This window comes from Sitophilus oryzae, unplaced genomic scaffold (genome assembly GCF_002938485.1).
Source record: "Sitophilus oryzae breed Bouriz unplaced genomic scaffold, Soryzae_2.0 scaffold_41_pilon_pilon, whole genome shotgun sequence".
Classification (NCBI taxonomy): Eukaryota; Metazoa; Arthropoda; class Insecta; order Coleoptera; family Curculionidae; genus Sitophilus; species Sitophilus oryzae.
The window spans coordinates 7,000,413-7,016,827 of NW_022146996.1; the positions used below are offsets into that span (position 1 = coordinate 7,000,413).

Sequence of the window (16,415 nt, forward strand, 5' to 3'; positions counted from 1 at the left end):
AATTATGGAGTCAGCAAAATGACGAAGTTTACCACTATTTCCGCATCTCTCATTTATGCTATGCACATATTGCACAAATGGCGATATGTCTAAATAATTCAATTAATTGGAATTTACCATCTGACTCCAACATATACATCTACAGCCCTGATACAAATATATTATTTACGGCAATGTAAATTTTATACAAAGATCCTTTATACACCGTTATACGGAAAGGTAGTTCTAGTCAGAAAGCTGCATTCAGAACGAATTCATTCCTTTACTACCATAATATATAAATCCCTCACCTCGCGCATACATAGTAAACGACGACCAGCCTGTTCTGTCAAGCCCGTGAAGGAAAAAAGAGGGCCCCTTCTGATATATTTATGAATGAATCCGAAACAGGTAGACCTTCGTGACCTGCATTCAGCTATTTCTGATAATTTATGTCTCTTTCACCATGGACAGGCCTAGTTTAAATAAATAATGGAAAGGCCGATAGCCTGCCATTAAGAATTACCTGCGATCGTGACTATCTGTCCCTTCGTAAAAGGACTAGGGAAAACATTTTTGACGTAAACACTTTTGATATGTGTGTTACAGAAAGGTTCTTTTATTGAAATTTCATTTTTTTACAAATAGAATTGCACAAAGGGCATCTTTTAATAAAATGCAGTCTAGGGATGTAAGGTTTTATCGATTTTCCAGAATATAGTTCTTTGAAGACTAGTAATTTTGGCTTCCTCTTAATAAAAAATTATTAACAAATGAAGTAAGTCTTATTGGGCAATATTTTGTTTCAGTGTGGAAAATAATCTGTATTTTATTATTAATAACATTTGATTTATCATTATTTTATCATCGTTCATGTCAACGTAAATTTGTTGTTTTTTAATGGAATTCTATACATATTTTTTGTTTGAGACTACCATTATAAAGGATATGTTACGACTAAAATAGATACTTATCATCATCACTGTAATAGCAGAAAAGTATATTGGCAGTATCTTAAAAAACTGCAAAATACCAGTAAACGTATAGTAAATACCAGTAAGTAAGTATAGTAAATAATTAACCCACTCAGGAAGCGATAATGGTCGTAAGGAAGAGTTTAATAAGTTGATGGCTATGGTTACCAAATTTTAAGAAGTTTGTGTTTAAAGTAGGGTTTCGAATTTTCGGAATCGAGATCCCGTTTTGAAATCCCGGGATTAGAATCTATAACCTAATTATTATCCGATTGACTATCAGAATGAGAAATTTAGTCTAAAGAAATACTTCAAATACATGCAGCTACATACAGGGTGTCCCAATATTCCGTGGACATAGAACTACTACGTATTTTTAGAATCAATATAAGTTTATTCGACACAATTCACCTCTATACAAAAATGCTTCATTTGTCCGCTAGAGGGCATGAAACTTAAAAAAAAATAAACAAATATTTTTAGGTATTTTAAGAACCGTTATTCCGATTTGAATGAGATTTAGTATACCTCTGTTTTGCTAAATGCTTTAAAAAGTACGGGAAGGACAAAAACTACCCCAATCCCTACATAAGTTTTAGTGTAAGTATTTTTCAACTTCGCCGATGGCAGATTTTCTTTTCGTAAAATGGTCCCTCTAGTATTTACTACATTTTTTGTCTCTTGTAAAAAACGCCACATGGCATAGTTTTTGAGAAAACCGTTTTTGGAGAATTTATTTTTCCAAATCAGACCTACAAAATATACAGGGAGTTGCAATATTCCGTGGACAAAGAAGATCTACGTATTTTTTGAATCAAAATAAGTTAATTGCGCATAATTTTCCTTTATACAAAAGTGCTTCGTTTGTTCGTTAGAGGGCACGCACAAAAAATAAACCTGGACGTTAATTAATTTAAATATTATTATTTTTTTAAGCTTTTTATGAAACTTATTGTAAAATATAATTTGTGATGCTAACATAAAATTCCATTTCTTCGCCAACTACATTATTAGCGCATAATAGATTTTATGCGCCTACATAGTTTGATGTAACAAAAAACATTCTTTGGAAATCAGCTTCTGAAAAAAAAATTCTCAAAAAGTATGCGCGGTGGCGTTTTTTACAAGAGACAGAAAATGTAGTAAATACTACAATGACAATTTTACGAAAAGAAAATCTGCCATCGGTAAAGTTGAAAAATATTTACACTAAAATTTATGTAGGGGTGGGGGTAGTTTTCAGCCTTCCTGTACGTTTCCTTAATTTTTGTGAAAGTCAATGTTAAAGCACTTAGCAAGAAAGCAAGACACCCAAAATTTCAGTCAAATCGGCATAACGGTTCTTAAAATATCTGAAAATATGTGTTTATTTTTTTTAAATTTGACGCCCTCTAACGGACAAACGAATACTGAGAGGTAAATTGTGTGTAATAAACTTGATTCGAAAAATACGTAGTAGTTCTATGTCCACGCAATATTGGGGCATCCTGTATATCAAAAAGAAAATGAGAAAAGAGCTTTATTAAGATAGACAAAACAAAGTAACATTCATATTTAGTAAGGAAAAAAAATACAATTAATTCTTGTTGCAAATAAAATAAAATATAGCAAACACGGAAATACAACTTTTAGATATTGGCATACTGGTTAGTATAAATTATAAATAAAATATGATCTTTGAAAGACTAAAGTGTATTAATTCGATTCATTTTAGATTGGGCATTTAAATTTTTCGAGATTATCCGGATACAGGGATGTAGTATCGGAATTTCGGGGATAAACATACACCGGGATCCCGGTTTGGAAACTCTAGTTTAAAATTTATTTAGGCCTGTATTGTATTTGTATTCGCGTCTCTGTCTATCCTAGCAACGCAAACAATGATTAACAACGCAAGCTGTTGCTAGGATATTCTATCTTTTTTTTTCCATAGCAACTGTTTAACCGCAAGGGTAGATTAAATGATATTTTAACAGCGAGGATAGGTTAGAAACTTTATTTTTTCTTGCACGTGTTTTAATTGCTACCATTTTTGAAAATGTTTGTATTCCTTTTCATAAGTTATTCGGTATTTAAATGGAAGTAGTTTGGATATGGCGTTTGTCGCCTCAGCCTGAATATCTGTTGGTAATTTACTTATTTCGTTTTGAGCCATTTCTGGCTCCAATTCAATCAGCAATCGACACGAAAGAGAATTAAAAAATATTGACTCAAAACTGACAACTAAAGAGACAGCTTTATTTATTTGTCAAATTACATATAGAAACCAACGCCAACCCAGCACAATATTTGTTCTACTCGTAATAAATTCCTTGAAATAATAATTTCTGAATATTTTTTTAAAACGTAACTCGCTATGGAAAAAAATATTGTTTTATACACGACGATAAAATTGCATTATCGTCTCCCGAAATTAATTCACTCGCGATTTCATCGCTCGTGAATTAATCTTTTCGGTCGATGATAAAATACCATTTTATGGTCTTGTATAAAAAATAACTTAAAATAACAGGTCACTACCCCAAACAGTGGTTGCGTTCTACTTTTATACCCCTGCCTAAGAAGACCAATGCCAGAAAGTGTAAAGATCACACACTTATCAGCCTGATGAGCCATACCCTAAAAATATTTCTGAAAATAATATACCAGAGAATTTACAGAAAATGTGAAAGGGACATAAGCGATTTGCAAATAGGGTTCAGACAAGGGTTAGGCACCAGGGAAGCGATAGTTGCAACACAGGTGCTTGTCCAGAACTGCTACGATCAGAGAAAGGATGTGTGCCTGTGTTTCATAGACTACGAAAAGGCATTCGATCGCGTACACCACCACAAATTAGTGCAGCTTCTGTAAAGACTTGATATAGATCATAAAGACATCCAAGGCATTGAGAAGTTATACTGGAACCAAACAGCGCAAATAAAATTGTCCAATACCATGTTCAATCCCATACAAGTTAGAAGGGGGGTGCGACAGGGTTGCGTGCTGTCTCCACTCCTATTTAATTTATACTCAGAAGCTATTTTCCAAGAGGCTCTGGAGGACGTGGAAATGGGGATCAAAGTTAATGGAGTGTGGATTAATAATATTCGCTATGCCGACGACACGGTCTTAATTGCAGACAATATACACGACCTACAACAACTGGTCAACAAGGTAGGAGAACAGAGCAAAGCAATGGGATTAAACATCAACATCAAGAAAACCAAATTTATGATTATATCCAGAAACCCAGATGTGTTTATAAACTCCATACTAACATTTAACTCAAGGCCCATAGAAAGAGTAGATAAATTTAAGTACTTGGGCATCTGGCTCTCCGAAGATTGGACATCAGACAAGGAAATTAAATGTCGCATCGCAACAAGCTCGGCAGGCATTCTTGAGATTTCGAAAAGTACTTGTCTGTTCTGATTTTGACCTTAGCCTTAGATTAAGATTCGTAAAGTGTTATGTGTAGTCTGTGCTCCTTTATGGTATGGAAGGTTAGACATTGAAAGCAGCTACCATCAACAAATTGGAGGCTTTTGAGATGTGGCTATATCGCAGAATCCTGAAGATACCTTGGACGGCTAGATTGACAAATGAGGAAGTTCTCTGACGCGTTGACAAAGAGCGTGAATTATTTGAATTGATTAAAAAGAAAAAGACCGCATACCTGGGACACATAATGCGAAACCCCAAATATCAATTCTTGCATTTGTTGATAGAAGGCATGATCGAAGGCCGAAGGGGTATCGGAAGGAAGAAAATGTCTTGGCTGAAGAATATCAGACAGTGGACGGGGCTACTCGATGTTCAGTCGTTAATACACACCGCCCGGAACAAAGAAGCAATGGAAAATGTTATCGCAAACATTCATTAATGGATCTGCACTAGAAGAAGAAGATAAAAAATAACTATAATTATTGTATTTTTTAGAAATTGTGAATGCTCGTAGTCTTTTAAGTATAAAGTATAATTTAAACCACTAATTTATTCCACTAATTTCGAGGTGATAAATGAAGTTTAAAACATACTCCAGTAAATTTACAAATTAAAAGCTTCTCCATTCACCACTAATATATCATTTTATTACTAAAACGCATCAGAGAAGTTCGCCAAGTCTGACCGTCCATGAATATTAATACCTTTCAACCGTCCATTTTTTATTAGCGGCCGTTTATGCTTTATCCGTTTTTGAGCTTCCAATAACTCCATTATTTGCATAACGTAATCTATGAGCAGCGAACAGCAGGTACCCTATCTGCTGCGATCGCGGTTAACAATCTTCGCAGTCGCGGTACTATAAGCTATCGGATCCGCTTTGAAAAAGAATTCTGCAGACAAAAACCTGCCGCCGACCGACCGAAGGCGCATCTTCGTGGTTGCTTTATTTCGAATAGCCGACACTTTTTCTGGCCTCTTTCGCTTGTTTTCTTTTTGTTTTGTTGGTAACCCGCTCGAAAATTCCTCATGTTAATTTAGTCACTTATTTACTCCTTTGTCCTTGCCCTACGTTATGTGTTTTATTTTTATGTGTGTATTCTTGATATTGCATTCGGTTATAGGTTTATTCTTTGCTGAATACAGTCGGGATTGGGGCATTTGGTGTTAAAACAGCAAAATAAAACACTGATTCATCACAAAACACTTCACTCTTTACACTGGAGGCGCGTTTCGCTAACCATGTTAGCATCATCAGCAGATGATTAAAACTGAATTGAGTTTTAATCACAACATGGGTAGCGAAAGGCGCGTCATTAAAATGGTATTTTGATTTATTTTCCTTATTCTTTGCTGTTAGCTTTGAGTAACAGTGGCGGAAGATCTATAAATTGGTTTAAATATTAGGCTTTTGTATTAAAAATGCGCCCTAAAAAGCATATTCTACATTATTTCTTATTTCGGCCCCTCCTAAAATGAATTCCTGTATCCGCCCCTGTTGAGTACTAAAATGATTTGAAGACATCTGAAGACTTTCCACTGCGATCGAAAGGAACAAATCTAATATTATTATGTTGGGAAGAACAAAATTTGATCATACGACATCAACAGAAAAATGAAAGAAAAGAAAGAATTTCATACCCATTACGTTAAACCAAATTAAATATTGTTGCATTACGTTAAACCGAATTTAATGCAAGTTGCTCAAAGTACACTTTAAGCATTCAAATATCTATTGCAATATAATTTTCAACCATCAATCTCAAACACATGTTTCTAGTATTTTTATTTTTTTGTACACAATACACTATTGGTTTGGTTAGGTTAGGTTAGGTTTATTATAGTTAGAAGAAAGTTTTGCAGCAAAAATCAACAATCCTAATCCAACCAATATTTCTCTATTTTTTGCTGGACACCTTTTCTTAGAAACGTTACGTTATTTCTAATGTATTTTCTTCGTCCTGTCCCACGCGTTATATATAAATAATTCTTTCAACAGTAATAACTCATTTTGATATAGACTATTTTTCAAAAGAGTCTTAAGAAAGAAATAGTTTTTTACTGATTCCAAAAAAATGTCTACCTACAGTATTTCCCCGGATTGTCTTTACAAGAGGAAAAACTCTTTTATTATTGACATTTTGAGAAAAATGCATTCTTCATAAAAAAATTTCCTTGTTCTGAAATGGTTAATTTCGTTTATATTTTTTAAAATTTCCATACCGTTTTAGAGGAAATAAAAAAACATGAAAATATAGTTGAAGTTTTAAAAATCAAAACCAGGGGCGGGAAAGTGAAATAGCAAAAGCGGTTCCACCGTTTCCATGGAAATTTGAAATAAAATAGTTCCAGCCTCAGGCGCTAGGTGGTAGTGCAATTGATTTTTTGCAGATTTTTTGGTTAAGAAGTTGCTACTAGTTATTGCCAGATGACGTTAAATCAGAATTTTTTTGTAGTTTCCATAGTTTCCAACGGCCATTGTCATACTATTGTCAAATTCCCAAAAAATATTGTCGTTGTCATAGCGCCCATCATAATATTATCAAATGATTATCAAAAAGTTTTTCAAACCATAATTTGTTATATGTGTTTTAATTAAACAATTCCTTTCGTTTGTGCCCCTAAAAATATAATGTAAGTCTTTTATTTTTGCTATCATTTAAGTACCTATTTATATTTACTTCATTTACAAAACTTTGGGCGTATTACGTTGGTCTTGTTTTATTGGAATAAACGATGTTTAAATATTTGACTTATAAATAAAAATTTTAAATAATAAATAATATTTACACATGTTTGGCTTTAATTTTATTTAATAATTATATAAATTATACTGTTAAATCTTATTTTTTACACATCACAACGATACTTGTTTTTAGTATTGTTGAATTTGTGTAATAATCAAATTTAATTATTTTATAATTAATATTGAACTTAAAATTCAATAAATACGCTCATTTAAAAAGCCCGCGCTTCGATCCATTTGAAACAAGCCCTACTCAATAGATGGCGCCACTTCTGTAGGACCATTTTTCAGTATGGCAGAGTCCATTCTTTTTCTAGCTAGGTATATTCTTTGATCAAAACGCGTTTCTATGGTAATATAGTTTCGATTTCATTCTTTGATAGATTGTTATTGATAGAATTTTAATTAATGTCAAATTTTTTTTTTTTTTCGAGGTTTTTTTTAAAATGCTAAAGAAGCACAAAATTTATCTAGTTTAATGTTATGGAAAGGGCGATAATAGTTATTAGAAAATGTGATACTTTAACAACAGCAAAAATATGACGTTAATCAACATTAATAATAATCATCTATCAAAGAATTAAGTTGAAATTATATTACCATAGAAACGCGTTTTAATTTTTAGGACTGAAAAATGTCAACCATATTTTCATGCTTTTTTTAATTTTCTCTAAAACGGTATGGAAATTTGGAAAAGTATAAAGGGGATGTATTTTTCTCAAAATATCAATAAAAACAGTTTTCCTCTTGTAAAGGCAATCCGGGGACATACTGTATACCTTTGTTGCGGTCTATTACTACAGTGGGTGTTGTACGTTAAGATATATTTTAGATATCAAAGATACTGTTAATCTTTAAAGCAAAAAAGTTAAACAGTTTTCTTTTTTGGTTTCAGAAATAAGCTGCAGCAACCATTTCACCACTAAGCCATATAAGTGCCATAAACATAGACATTAATACGTAATCAAAGTGCAATATTGCCTAAAGTGACTTTTTTCTGTGATATAGACTTGCCATACATATATAAAGAATATAACATGACACGTAGAAGTATCGATAAAAGCTCCTCCACGCACGCATCTCCAATGGGAGAGGAAAACGGCATGATGTCTCCTCCTCCGCCTCAAGCATCTTCAGGCCGAACGGTTTCCCCCCTCCCATGAGACTATCCTCGAATTCACCCACGATGCTTGCTACCATGACACCTGTCAACGTCATGGAGTTAAAGAAGGAGATGGAGGAAGAAAGTGCCATGGGAAGGAACCCAGCTTACGCTCAGGTCAAAACGGAAGTCCTCTACGAAAAGGACGATGGGGAAATATATGCTCAAACCATAACAGATAAAAACGACACACCGATAGATCTGATCTACGAGGACGGGAACAAAACGGTGATATACACGACCACTCCCGATCAGAAAGGGTTGGAAATATACTCGGCTGACAATTCAGGGAAAATAACCATAAACAACATCAGCGCGCATCAGATCCACGCAGGCCAGCAGATAGCGGACGCTCTGATAGACGGGAACGCGGGAACAATGATGACGTCGAACAACGAACCCGTCAACAGCCCACCGGGAACCGTGTCTGTGGTACTGCAAGGGAACGGGCAGGGGTTGCTTCAGTACCCTCAGGCCCAAGTGCCCGGGACGACCGTTTTGGTTCTTTCCAAGAAAGTCAAAGTCCCTTTTAAATAAAATTTAAGTTGACTTTTACAAATATACAGGATGTCTCTGAAATAAGTGCTTGTAAAGTATTTTAAGTTGGGCTATATTACGACCCCAAAAATACGCCCAAAAAAATGTTGAAAATTTTACATGTTTTTGGCATATTTCGGGATATTTAAAAAACTTTTTAGTGCCGCCGGTGTAGGTTGCAGAAAAAGTATTACAATGTTACCACCTCCCACATTAACCACATTCTGCTTATTTGTGTGTTTTAATTACACAGTAATTTTTTAATCTTCTATTTACTAATCTATAAAAAATAATTTGAATAATATTGGTGATAATAATTAATTTCCGTGTGTTTTATGGGATTTCTCGTTTAGGAGTAGAGATAGGTTTTTTCACCTTTTCGGTAAATTATAAGATAACCGAGATACGAAGGGGGTCGAAAAATGCAAGATTTTCAATTTCTCCCTGTATTTCAGGAACTCAGAGGGCTAAGACAAATCTGTGTATAGCATGTAATCTGAAAAGCGCATATTGTGGCTCTACTTATAACCGAAAAATCCTGCAAAACAAAGGCAGGGTACAGGGTGTCCCATTTTCTTGTTTTTTTTTATGGGGTTTCTCGTTTATAAATAGAGATACAAAGATGAGGTTTACACATCACTATGCTACTTTTTTATGAAACTAAAGATGCTACACACCGATTTGTCTTAGCTTTCTTAGTTCCTGAAATACAGGTCGAATTTGAAAATGTTACGGTTTTCGACCCCACTCGTATCTTGCTTATCTTTTAACTTATCGAAAAGGTGAAAACTTAGCATCGTAGAGTTTTTCACGTAGAATCCAGTGGCGGAACTAATATTTTTGCTAAGAGCTGTCATTTTTGAAATATGATCCAAACTTATATTAACTATAACAATCTAGCAACCCCACCTGTAAGTATATAGAGTGTGGAGAAAAACTAACAATAAAATATCCAAAAAGGACACCAGAAGTTACCCTTAAAGAACATTATACCAACTTTACAACATACTTCTTATGGACATTATTTCATACAGAAACTCTAAAGATGTTAAATCAAATACAAATAAAAATAATCTTATATATTTATATGCAGCACTACCCAAGCGGCATTCTTACCTGATAAGTCACCTCAACAAAATTTAAAAGATTTGTACAACACAAATAATGATAAGAGTCTATCTCTGTACATATATTTTAAAGGTTAAATAAAGAACCTGTATTAAAGTTCTTATTTGAAAAGTTGGCGTGTTAACAAAATAAAACAATTTTTTTGAGAACTTAAAAAAGAGTAATTGAGTAATTGTCAAATTATTGTATTAATTATTATTAATTTCTCCTAAATTTAATAAAGCTACAATAAAATGTTGTTATTTTTGCGAAAGTTTGAAACATCCTGTGGAATGGTTTAACAAAGTATGAAATTCAAAAACCATTTTACATCAAGGTCAGAGAGGCGTATTAACACTTGAAACCGCCCAAAGCCCTGGGATATTTTGGCGCCCCTATTTTTATTCCATCTATTTTTTTCATGATTCAAATAACCCAAATATGAAAAAGTAAAAGTGCAAAACATTTTATTCTCAAACAACAAAAAAACATTTTATTTCTTAACGACAAGAAAGAATCGAGTTTAGTATCTAAATCTTTCCAATATTTTATGCTAAAAACAACTCATTATTGCAACTTCGAATCGCATTTACTTCTTAAATTTTTTGCTTCCGAACTTGTCGAAGATTTTTGAAGTTCATCCTCAGCTATTGATAGCAAAACCTCAGACATTTCATGGTATGACGTGTATAACGCTTTACTAGCATCTGCTCGTGCACTCCAGCGGGTGCCTGATAAATTTTTAATAGAAAACTTGGAATTAAGCAAAGACCATCATTGTGTTGATACCGAAAAAAAGTTGTATAATTCCTGTTCCACGCCAAAAAATGATGTCGAAGAAAAATGATGAAAAGTCAACTGAGGACGTACCTACTAGATTCAGTGAATGGGCTGCACATGGAATGTACGTCGCCAATGGATTGATTTATTTAATTTTTGCTTGTAATCCCGTATAGCAGCCAGACATGTTAGCAGCATTGTCGTAACTTTGTCTTCTACAATCCATTACATCAATTTGTAATTCTTTTAATTTTCTATGCCGTTTAAAAAGCCGTTTTTTTCTACCTTCGGTTGAAACTGCTTCTTAGTTTCATTTCCATATCTTTTTCGGTAATCGGTTAATGAGATGCACTTTGTCTTTTGACTGGGATATGTGGCGCCCTTTCAGATTTGACGCTACAAGCCTTGGCTTGGTCGGCTTGTACTATAATCCGCCTCTGATCAAGGTACATCTTTTCTCAATAATTTGTTTTTTGATTCAACTCGTTCCTTGTTGGAGGTATTTTTTAAAAAACTCGACCAATTAATAACAATTTTAGCATTAAAAGCATGCCTTTACTTTTGGTCCTCATCAATACACCTATGAACTAGTGTTTATTAATTGTTTGTGCAATGTCACGGAAGTTACTGTAGTAAAGATGGTTTTAAGTCCAGAAGTTCTATCGGCTATTGTTACTTTAATTTAATTGACTATCGCCAAACTAACATTTTATTTTCCCTTGTATGATAAATACATTTTCATATGTATTGCCCATATACATTTTTAATTAAGAAAGGTAAAGGGTACGATAATTTAGCTACAAATTGCTTAAAAAATCGACCGACTAGAACAAAATACTTCGAACTTTTGTGGTGTGTATGAAATTTTGTACGGTGTATTTTTTTTATTTTTGGACTACATAAAATAAATATTTGTTTAAAGTCAACTCTAACTTAATAAATTTAAATATTTCTCTAAATCATAAATAATTAATACTATATCAGTGTTCCTCTCTCTTTCAAACGAGTGTACGTAATAAAAAGGATAATAGAAAAAGATACGCATACTTTCAAATTTTAATTAGAAAACATTCAAGGTAGAACACGTTTGAATACAATACTTGTTTAACATTTTAAAACAATACGAGATGGATTCTCTTGTAAATGAGAGTAGTTATCAATATATTATTAGTAAAATGGTAGTTTAGTGTGTAATTTATTCTGTATTGTTTGTTTTAAGTTCTAGGAAGACCACAGTGATTTTTAATTTCTAGGTTGGTACTTGTTGATTTAATTTAAAAGAGCTATTATAAGTATATTTCACACGATATGTCAGTAATATATTGACAAGAATCGATTGAATAAATGCAATACTTCCTTATTACTCGTTACGTTTAATATTTTAATCACCTGTCACACCTCCGAATAAAATAGAATGTTTCATTTAATGCATTGTTTTTATTTATAACAAGGAAATCAATGTATAATTGATTTCATTGTCAAGGCCATTGACAAAGTGCTATATGGAGGGTTCAGTCTCCAAGTTGCTTGGCTTTTTGAAAATGATAGGACTGGAGAATATAACCTAGAGATAAGATACTTCAAGAACTTCAACAATAGATATGAACTCAAATGGTTATATTTGAATGGTTGCTATGACGTTGTTTTTTCATTCACATAATAAAAAAAATAAACATATAGATCATACCCTTGGATCATACCAAATATAAACTTTAAATAAACTTTTAGTCACGTGATTAAGCTTGACCGGCACAGCCGTTGAAAACTTTTACATATTTTCTTTTATTATTTACATTAACAAAAGTCACCTCTTTAACAGCACTTAAGGGACATAAAGGGTCATTACTACCGCTTTCCCGTTCAAAATATTCTAATAAGGTTTCGATGAGTATTTTACAACGGCTATTAAGCTATCTTGTACACTTCGCACTAAAAGAGGTTCTAAAAAGGACAATGTTCGACTGCAAGGTCTGCTAGTAAAAATATTTAAGCTTAAGGTATCACAACATAATTCATTTAAACCAAAAACTCATAATACAAAACTAAACTGTCAAAACAAATGGCAATGTCAGGAAATAAATAAATAAATGTGGCAACTTGACATTTTTTTACAGCAGAGCTACCACCTGAATCCCCAGCGGAAAATTTACATTCCAGTTAGTCAGCCCGGTACCGAATATGTCCATGGTTGGCAACAATGAATTTAAAAATCGCGATCCTCGATTACGTAACTAAAATTTTAATTCCCTGATTATACTGATAGACGGGCCAAAAATTAAAAAAAAAAACTATAAACATACTTATTAGAAGAAAATAAAGAGAATACTTGGTGACATTATCAGTTCCTATTTTACAATGGCTCCTTAGTGCATCAGTCTACAGTGTCTCCCCCAGTAACTGCACCACTGGGCGTCATAAAGATTTAAAGCCTCGTTTACAAATTGGATGTAATAATACCCACCGCATATTTCCGTTCACGTTCGGGTGTCGTAGAGGGGTACAGTGAGACCCCCAATTTTAGAGAAACCCCCGCTGTGGGGCTCACGTCCTTTGTCTCGCCTTGACCATACTATCGCCATCCCATAAAAATAAGAAAACCTAGAGGGAATATAAATTCCTTGTTGATACGGTAGCCAATATCAGTTGAGCACATTGCTCAATTGTTCATGCGTTGTAGAAATTTAACGAAATAATTAAAATGTAGGAATAATAATTACAATATTATATTTCGTTTCACTATAATGTAAGATGTACGACAAATAGAAACGCAGCAATCGGAGATGCTAAAATAGAAATCGATAGATTGAACAGAAAAGATCGGAGCAAATAGCTAAACAGTGTAGCATTAAAACTGTTTTTGAATTAGGAAGTACTTTAAGACGCATCTTAACATAAACATGGCCGGTTACATTAAAAACAGAATGAGTGCAGCTACATGATACCTTGAGAATGTGGTAGTCGTATATTGGAGAGAAAAAACGTCCTCTAAATGTACAACTCAACGAACGTAAAAAATATGAAAGATGAAACAATGAAGTCTAAGAGTAGAGCAGATCAACATATTATATACCGTGTTGTCCACAAGGAACTCCATAGAAAAAAGCGTAAATTTAAAGACGTTTTTATATCAAACGGGAATATTTTTAGAAATCCAAGAATGAATTTTTTACAATATAGTACTACTTATAAAGCACAACATACAGCAAATAGCCATCTTATCGGATAGTCAAGCAGCACTAAGCGATCAACTCAGTGACCATCAATTTGAAGTTGGTTAAAAAATGACTAGAGAAACTATACAAATTAAGTAAAGAAAGTCCTCCTACTGGGTGCCTGCTCATCAAAGGATAGAAGCAATTAATAGTAGCAATGCAAAAAGCAAACTATCTAGCTAGAAAAGGAGCGAAAACTCCACTAACTGGACCAGAACCGTTCTGCTTTCCAAGCGGAAACCAACTTAAAGAGGAACCTGAAAGCCTCTGTGGAGTCGTCTCAGATAGTGGCTTTTGTCAAAATCCTGAAACTGTATGGTGAGTTATAACTCGTTGTAACTCAAGAAAGAGGAACACACAATAGACCTGTGAGGTCGCAGTGATTAACTCCTCTCCTAAACATTCTACATTCTATAACCACTTATGATTATGATTAGATTTAGATTAGTTCACACTTGATAACGGTCAGTTATCCTTCCCAACCAGTGTAAAATTTCAAAATTAAAGGCAAAGTCAGTCCAAGAAGATAGTTAGTTTACTTCATAATTTATTACTGATGTCTATTTTCTCCCTGATTATATTAGTATTACAATAAAATGGTAAAAACAATTACGAGTTTTTACCATTTTATTGTAATACTAATATAATCAGGTATGGTAAAAACTCGTAATTGATTTTTAAATTCTCCTTTACAGTCCGTTGCCAGTTAATAGAGTACCAGTGACATAATTGGCTACCAAACCAATGTTATTCTTATATTAGCACCTCTGTGTTTACCTATTTCTCCGAGACCAACACCGATGATTTGACCTGTTGAAGGTTTTTAACGCTGATGGTTACTTTTATTTTCATTTTTATTTGTCTGTTGTTGGTGCAGTTCTGTGCTGGTTAATACAGATTTTTTGTATTTGAATAAATTTGTAAGTAAAAATAAGAATGACAAGGATAAAAATGAATGGGATCTTGAATTAGATAAAGATAAACCAAACTACTTTAGTTTTTATAGTATAAGCACAGATAACACAGTATATACAGGGTGCTACAAATTCGAGGTACGAGCATTGGTACTCGGTAACCGTAATAGATACGAACATGGTTAAATTGGGGCAAAGTTGCGCTTTGGGATGTTCACCAAGATGCAATCAAAAAAGTTTTAAAAATTTCAAGGATTGCTGAGTTTTTTGGAAAAACCGGATATTTTTGAAAATCAATTTTATTTTTTCCTGTCGATATACTTTTTTAGAAAATCAAAAAACTAATTGCACATTTTCATAGCCACTTTATTAGGGCTATCTGATAGTATTTTTAGATTTTCAAATCAGCTGATACATTGTGAGATACAGAAGGCAAAACTTATTTTTTTTAAATACGGACCTGCATTTTTTATTTCGGATTTTGAAAGAACTCGCTCTCCTGAGTACAATGATATGCCACATTTAATATTCTTTTTTTGTTTTGGAAATTTGGACACAATTTATTTAAACTAATTTCAAGTCCGGCTCTGTTTTTTTTAATATTTAATATATTCATCGTTACAATATTGATAAGCTTTCAAACTTAACAGTGACGTGGGTTGAATACGGAAAATCAAATACAATAAAATAATAAAAAATAATATAACTAAAATGTAATATAAACAATCAAATAATTTCCCCGGAAGATGGATTGGAAATGGTAGAGCAGTATAATGGCCAGCGAGATACCTGGACCGTCTGATGACGTCAAGTAATTCGACAGGTCCAAATTTTACAAAAAAGTGAAATCAACACATTTCGGCAGTTCAGTAGTATCAGAAGATCTATTCAAAAGCTATAAATAAAATTGAACGAAAAATAAATTTGTGCAATAGGTAGGATGGTAACCCTTTCGAACATGTAGACTATGTAAAGCATTAGAAACTAGTTTATAGAAGTTCATAATATTCATAATAACTTCGATTAATATTATGCAAATTATTAGATCATACACTGAGAATTTCAAATTCACAATAAGAAAAGTTAAAAATAATATCTTTAAATTGTTGATTTGGATATTATTTATTTGAATCTTTGAATTGGCTCAATTTTCCTTATTCAATGTTAATTAGCACTGATCAATACTGTTGCGATGAATATAATCAGATTAAATAATTTAAAAAACAGAGTCGGACTTAAAATTTTTTAAATAATAATTAAATAGTTTTGTTGCTGTTAAGGTACCCAAAACAAAAAATGTATAAAGTGTGGCATATTATTATACTCAGGAGACTGAGTTCTTTCAAAATCTGAAATAAAAAATGCAGGTCCGTATTTAAAAAAATTAAGTTGGCCTCTGTATCTCACAAATTATCAGCTAATTTGAAAATCTAAAAATACTATCCGATAGCTCTAATAAAGTGGCTATGAGAATGTGTAATTAGTTTTTTGATTTTCTAAAAAGTAACGACAGGAAAAAAACATTTTTTCCAAAAAACTCAGCAATCCTTGAAATTTTTAAAACTTTTTTGATGGCAT

General features: G+C 33.0%; 2 protein-coding genes across 3 annotated transcripts in view; one reads left to right on the forward strand and one right to left on the reverse strand.

Moving 5' to 3' along the window:
- The window catches only part of LOC115885786 (netrin-1), a 507,197-nt gene that overhangs the window by 477,491 nt on the left and 13,291 nt on the right, over nucleotides 1–16,415 (reverse strand). The window lies entirely within an intron of this gene.
- Nucleotides 6,931–9,078, forward strand: LOC115885789 (protein grainyhead-like). Its single transcript, XM_030904813.1, has 2 exons — nucleotides 6,931–7,013; nucleotides 8,021–9,078. The coding sequence occupies exon 2, from the start codon at nucleotides 8,285–8,287 to the stop codon at nucleotides 8,822–8,824; it is 540 nt and encodes a 179-aa protein (XP_030760673.1). The 5' UTR covers nucleotides 6,931–7,013; nucleotides 8,021–8,284; the 3' UTR covers nucleotides 8,825–9,078.